We start from the raw sequence: 7,674 nt of genomic DNA, 5'->3' as shown, positions 1-7,674 counted from the left end.
TATAGAACTTCCAAGATTGAAGTAACGCACACTACAACCACAAATTAACAGACCCATATTCACACAAAAATACAAGCACCAAAAAAATATGCAATAAAACTTTTCAATACAAGACAGAGCTTCACAAAAAAATAAAACAATCTAAAGCAATAAGTGGATTGTTTATATCCTCCTCCATCACAATATCCAAACCTTGCCTGCTTTGAATATCTTCTCCAGCAACATGATCTCCGCCAATCTTTTTACTAGCCTGCTGAGAAAAAGCATCCATTTTCCGGACAGAAACATCGCGCTTGATCGCGAAATCGCGGTTTGGACTTGCGGCTGGAGGCCGAAAACTTTCCTTTTTCAGACCATATGATAAAGAATTATTAGTGGCACTAGCCTTGGGGAAAATGGGGCCTTTGCACGAGTTTGCATCTGCCAAAATGCTAATTCTGTCGTTTTCTCCTATGAATTTTCGACTCGGAGAAGGCGACCTGAGCCCTCTGTTCTGTTCTTTCCTGAAGCTCTTTTGCCGAACCAGAGTTGGTGAATTTGCACGAGCTCTTTTCTTAGGAGTGGGAGCGGTAAGGTTTTCTTGAACCGAATGCTTCGTTCTGGTGACAAATGGTGAGAATTCTATCGAATGCTCGAGATTTCGGAGTGGGGTTCTCTTTGGATTTTCAAGGCTTTGCTTCACTCCTATAATATGTGGATTCTCCTTGACACAAGACCACAAGAACTCGTTCGAAAAGGACCGATCTTTAGCTCCGATCAAAACCGAAGAAGAATTACACGAAGACGATGAAGATGATGATATTGATGAAGCCATAGTAGCAAATGATTTGCTATTGTTTGAACAAGAAAATGAAGAAGATTGTGATGGTGTGACTATGGGCTTTAACATTGCTGGTGGTGTTGGGTTACTTGGGATTGAAGATTTGGGATGATCTTGGGAGATGACAAGCTTGTCATGAACATGGCTGCAGCTGCAATCTTCCTTGAATTTTTTCTTTCTCTTGCATTTGCTAATGCAAGAACCCATTTTCGTGGATTTGGAAATGTTGTTGCTGGCCAAAAAAATAAAGTGGTAAATGTTATAAATTATGTCAGTGAGGCATGGAAAATGCTTAAAGAAATGGGGAAAATGGGGCTTTTACTTTGTGTTTGCTTTTTTAGGATTTTGAATTTCGTTGCCGGGATATAATTAACCCGTTGGGTTAACGGTTACATGGGCGAAGCACTCAAGTTTGTTACTTTTTTCTTGCATCGTGCACTATCATTTGTCGAGCTTTTTCTTTTCCCTTGTTTGGGAAGTTTGATTTGTTGAATTCTGATTTCTTGTGAGCTTGGTCACGTCTTGATCTAGGGACAATATCGTAGTAAAGTTTGATTTGAACGTTTTTTTAGTTTTCGGACCTGATTTGTTTCAATTGAATATCGAACAGAAAACACGTCACACACTTGAGATCTCGGCATGGTTATTGGTTCATTTAAATAATAGTACTTACCTTTTATTATTCATATATAATTTCTTAGGAAAATTACATTTTTTAAATCATGTTATTAGTTATTTTGCGTTTTTTCGATTTTATTCTTTTTTGATCATGTGCTGACGTGATATCAAAAATGCTGACATGATGATACATATGATTGATGTGTCCAGCGCCACGTCTACACTCCGATGAGAAAAGCTAAAACAAAAAAATAAATAAAAAATTGCAAGCTAGCTAGTGGACTAAGCTTGTGAATTGAGCGATAATATAACATGACAAAAATAAAAAACGTACAAGTTACAACATTAAAAAAATAAGTTCTCCTAAAATTTTCAAGCATCCTCAATTGTTGTGGGATGTGGTTTCGGTATAAGATTCTGATTTATCATTCTCGTTTCTTATGATTTTCATTCTACATGGAGAAAAGTTAACTGGTTGTCTTTAAGATTAAATTGTTTTAGCCTTTTGGTATAATAGCTCTCTGTTCAGGAAAAAAGGTTAATGATCTAAACTACTTTCTTGCGTTCATGAGCATTTATCTTATAGTAATGCTAGATGTACACCTCGGTGTATACCTTGGTTTACACTCTTCCTTATTAATTATAAAACTTTCCTTGATCAACTAGATATTTATTTTTTATCATGAGTATTTTGCAATTAATGAGAAAAATTAGGAAAATTTTAAGTAAGGGTGTAAATCAAGGTGTACACTACAAGGTGTACATCTAGCATTTTTATTTTATTTTATTTAAGTGTACGGAACTAATATATTTTCTTTGATTTGATTTGATATATAAAAATATAAATTCCCTTTTATTATTTAAAATTAAAATTGACATTTTGATATAGTTGGAAAATGATCCTCTGTTGTGGAAAAATAAACAACATTAGTGTTGTGTATTGAAATAGACATGATTTATAATATTTCATGTGTTTCATTAATTAAAGAAATTATAATTTAATAATATGATATGAATTAGAGAAGGTTATTCCAATTTCCAATACATAATATCCTATGATATTTCTCAAAACACAAGTGAGGATCCGAATCCGATATAGTTATGGGCGTCATGATTGACTGAAGTGCTACCCCACTATTAACAAATATTTTAATTAAATCTAGCGACTTGGCGTCCTATTTCAAATAAATTAAACGTATCTCAATTAGATCTAGCACAAAGTGAATGTCAATATCAATCAAATTAATTAATAATTTCCTATTTAAATGTTTAATATTTGTTTCAAAACAAAATTGTGATAAAATTCATTGAGATCCATTAAAAAATATTATTTTCCGTCATATATATATATATATATGAATCGATTGACATATTTCACAAATATAGATTTGTGAGATTATTTCATGAAAGTCTTACCTTACTGGTTAATGAAGAACATAGATATATTTGTAGCTACTTCTCAAAACTTTTGTTTCTCGAATGTAATAATTAATCATGAAGAAACACGAAAAAGCTATAACTAAACTATTTTTTAATTTTTTTTTTAAAAAAAGACGAAAAACAACTAAACTATATATCCGTGTCATTAGAATTGAGTAAAAGAGTAAAAATAAGTAAATCATAATATCATATACATATATATATATATATATATATATATATATATATATATATATATATTTCGGTGCATTTAGTTCAAATGATAAGATTATTGAATGATTAGTACATAAATTATTTTAAAAATGATAAATAAAGATTTATAATTTGTGTTGAAAATAGTGTTCCGTTTGGTTTCATTTTTAATAATATGATTAAATAATGATTTGATGTTTTTTTTCTACCAAAAATATCCTTTATGTTGACCTTTTTGTTAGGGAAAGGGTATTATTGGAATAAAGCCCAGGATAGTTTGCATCCTGGGCTATACTGAGCAGTAGCCCAGCCCACATCTTTCTTAGGCTATATGTAATGTTTTTTTAAATCCACTAAAGCCCACCTCTTATACACTCAAAGCCCAGTCCACATTTCTCTACGTTGAATAACAAATGGTGGAACGCAAGGCTGCACGAGAGAAAAGCAAAGGAAGAAAAACTCATAATCCCACCGACCGTGTGGCTCGGCCGCTATACTGTTAGTAAGGTAAATTTAATTTTTTTTCATTTTCAATTAAATTAGTATTTCCAATTAATTATGCAATGTATTGAATAATTCTATAACAAAATAAATATGTTTTATGAAAAAAGTTCAATTTATTATCTACATGTGAATAGACCTGATTCTATATATTAAAATTTCTTATAATAAAATATATTTTTTTAAAAAAATATTAATTTATTATGATCGCCCAGAAGCTAGTAAAGTATCATTTGTTTGTTTGCTTACACATGATATCAACACAGGAACTTTGTGGTCCAAAGAAAATGTTATTTCCTTTTCAAACTTGTACCTTAATCCTAGTGCTATATTCATTCAATGAAATAATATTTAAAATAGAAAAAAAAAACTATTTATCATTTGATGGGATTAATGGCCAGTAGGATCTTCACAGCTTTTTTATGCATTAATCACGTAGCATAAAGAATATGAATCTATTATTAAATCAATTTTTTCACACCAATCGTTATTGGATATCAATAAAAAAAAGTTTTTTTTTTAATAATTGCAAGTTTTTTTTGAAAAAAAAAAACTGGAAATATGAACTCTGAATACTATATTTCTTGTGCTCAATGATATATATTGCTACTGATCAGATCGATTTAAAAATGATAAAATAATAGTAATTTCGAATATAAAAATTGATGATACTACATTGTTGTCAAGTACTGTATATATTAGAAAATTATCATTATTACAATACTAAAGTTAATATTAAAAATTCGAAAATCTACATGATCAGTGACACAAAATAAAATAAAGATTAAGACGATAAGTATGTAGAAGATATTTTGTAAAATAAAACTATTCAAATCAAACACCACATCTAATTAATGAACACACTGCATAAAAGCATATGATCTGATAATTCAAAAGTCCAAGATAATTATTATATCATAATATACAATGAAGGACGTTCGCGTAAAAGTTGTCTAGGACTTGGAGAACATCTGAGGTCATGATCCAAGTTTGAAATGAAGTATCGGATTCGATACTTAATCATAAACAAACCACTCCCCCGACTAAAAAAGTTGCATAAATCAAGTTGGATTAGTTGAGGATCCAAACAAATCCGCTTTTATTCCTCTGAATATGTTGCCTCTCTTGGGGGGTTGCATCGGCCTGTATCCCTTCGGCCCCGTCGCAGCACTCGGCTTCCGGCCGGCGTCCCCTGCTTTGGAGTTGGAGGATTCTCCCTTGTTATCATCACCAGTGTTGTTATTGTACGCACCCTCGCTCATTCTTAAATTCAGCGCCGCCTTTTTCTTGGTTTTCGGTAGATTTTCAAGTGTGAGCAAATATAAAACATGTAATATTATTTAAAAATTTGTGCTATAAAATAAAAGCTTAGCTTGTGGCTTTGCATGACCCTGCATTTTATAATAGTACAAATTAAATATGGAGGAATAAAAATAAAAAATTAAAAAAGTGCCCCACGGCATCTAGAAAACCAGTATTATTATGAAAATGATTAATTAATTTCTTGCTTAGAGAAGCCAATTAGGTAAAAGTTAATTTCGAGGTAAATATATGTAGTTAGAGCAGCTGGATGGAACTAATGCGAGTTCGAGAATCACGTCCATTGAATATTGGGATAAATATATGGTTGTATCTGGATCGATTAATTTGATTTAAGTTACGATTAATATTAAAAAATAAAAAACGTACGTTACTTCGTATTAAGTGGATTTGAAATTTGATTCAATTTGTTCATCCAAACATATTAAAGAAATTTGAAATTGATTGATTTGAAATTTATCATCTCAAAGTCATCGATTTAAGCACAACATAAAAGACTTCTTCTATGCTGCATCCGATATCGCATCTACCATTTATGGGACCCGGGCCCCATGAACGGTTCAGATCCACCGGATGTAATTAACCCGGTAAATCATAGAAGGAGCCCAACATAAGACGACTGTGAGTTGGTTGAATTTTTGTGCTCGAGTATTTTGCCAAATTAAAATATGGACCAAGTGACTTATCAACTTATATATTAATCAGTAATAAATTCTTTCCATTTAAAATTGGTGTGAGAGAAGAACTTGATATGTGTTTTCATCATCTTGTAGTTGTAATGAGTTTGAATTTATAAATAGACGAATAAAAGTTGTTTGGATGAATTTATAGTAGGTAAATTACATGTGCAATATATTATTTAGACAAATGTAATGGTAATTTAAATGTCATTTCAAATCCAAACTTGTAATTGATTCTCAAACCAAATCTCTTCATCCAAATTAAATAATCAATCTAAAAAAGTACAACCTTAAATAACTAGATCTATCCAGTAGTTTGATTTAATTTAGTTACTTTTTCGAGAGAGAAAAGGGGGGTTATTTTCTGGTACAATTGATATTAATCAATTGCTTAATTTAACATTCAGTCTAACAATTAATTTTAACTTTATACGATTATTCTACGTTATTTCAATAAATTAAATTAAACATCATATATAATATACGCACACACTATATATACATATGCTACAAGAACACATTATACAACTATATGGAGTCATTGTGTAATTTTAGATTTGCCAATTTTTTTTATATTTTATTTTTCTCTCCTATCATTTAATTTCAAGGATTAATAAATTTGATTTGATTTTTTTAAAAAAAAAATGACTTAATTTTTTATGGAATACAAGCATCACATGTACCACCATCCGCTAATGTGTGACTATATATATATATATATATATATTAAAGAACAAAGAAAAAATTTAAGATAATGTACGTTTTAAAAGTTCATTATCCAGAAATACGGAACAATCAATAAAACTTAGGTAATGTTTGAAAGTGTTTCTAAGAAACACTTCAGGATTGTCGTATCAAAAAATGAACTCCAACAAAACAAAAAATACGAGTCTTCTCATGTTTATTTGAAAAGTTATATATATATAATATTTAATATCATAATAAAAATAAACTATGATATATAATATTTTAAAAACTATATATTAAAAATAATGTTTTACAAGATATTTCAAAATACATTATTCAACCATCAATATTATTTGAAATATATTTTTCTTATATATTTTTTAAGCAAAGGATACCTATTGTTTTTATTCTTAATAAAATGTGGGGACAATGATAATTACACACCTTGCTTTCTTGTTAAAGTGAAAATTAGATGCATTTTTTTAAAATTAAAAATAAAAATTGAATGAAATATGAATATAAATATATATACTATATATTCAAGTTCAACCCCCTATTGATGAAACCTAAATAAAAATTACAATATTTGTAGCAACATATATCTATACATACAATATATTAATAAGTTAATATAGTTTAGAATAAATAACTTATTTATAATTTATCTATAATTACAATATATTATCCACTTTTTAAAATTTTAAAATTACTAAATATTATGTTATATATATCTAAAATTTTGAAAATTTAATTCATTAGGGCATCTTAAATTAACACAAAACTTGATTAATTTATATATATATATATATAATATATATATATATATATATATGTTATATCACGCAAAATTATATGACGTAAACATTGTGAGATCAGCACACCAATTAATAACACGACAAAATGCAGCAATGTAATTCCGTAATTGCAAGTTGTAACCTTATCGTTCCACTAAAAAAAAAGTTGTAACTTTATCGTTTCTCGAACAATGACACGCGTCTTAAAAATGGCCAAAAGAACAACAAAATAATTCATTCCCCACCAATAATTGTTCTATTATTTACTTTATAAGTAATTTTATTTTTTTGAGAATACTTTATAAGTGAATTAATGTTGCATTTTCAATTGCCGACATAAATTAAAACCACACATAAGAGTACATGCAGGCCCCATGGTATCAAAAGTCAGGTCAGTTTTTGTTAATAAGGTGTTTGGATGATTAAATAAATGTTTAAAAAAATACTTTTTTAAGTCAAAATTAAAGCTTTTTCAAAAGCCAAAAAAATTATAGCTTAAAAAAACATTTCTTTAAAAAAATATCTACAAAATCCAAACGAGCTCGAAGGGCATATCGTACTTGCTTTTGGGAAGAAATTGAGAAGCCGCCTCCTATTGTCTTTATTGTCTTTGCGGAACTAC

At 29.3% G+C, this 7,674-nt stretch overlaps 1 protein-coding gene across 1 annotated transcript; it reads right to left on the bottom strand.

Moving 5' to 3' along the window:
• LOC140876493 (uncharacterized) lies at nt 1–1,048 on the bottom strand. Its single transcript, XM_073280475.1, has one exon. It carries the CDS (start codon nt 1,025–1,027, stop codon nt 122–124), a length of 906 nt encoding a protein of 301 aa, XP_073136576.1. The 5' UTR covers nt 1,028–1,048; the 3' UTR covers nt 1–121.
• Nucleotides 1,049–7,674: the final 6,626 nt, after the last annotated feature.

Source organism: Henckelia pumila, chromosome 1 (assembly GCF_033568475.1).
Source record: "Henckelia pumila isolate YLH828 chromosome 1, ASM3356847v2, whole genome shotgun sequence".
Taxonomy (NCBI): domain Eukaryota; kingdom Viridiplantae; phylum Streptophyta; class Magnoliopsida; order Lamiales; family Gesneriaceae; genus Henckelia; species Henckelia pumila.
This window is presented reverse-complemented; position numbering and strand designations above follow the sequence as displayed.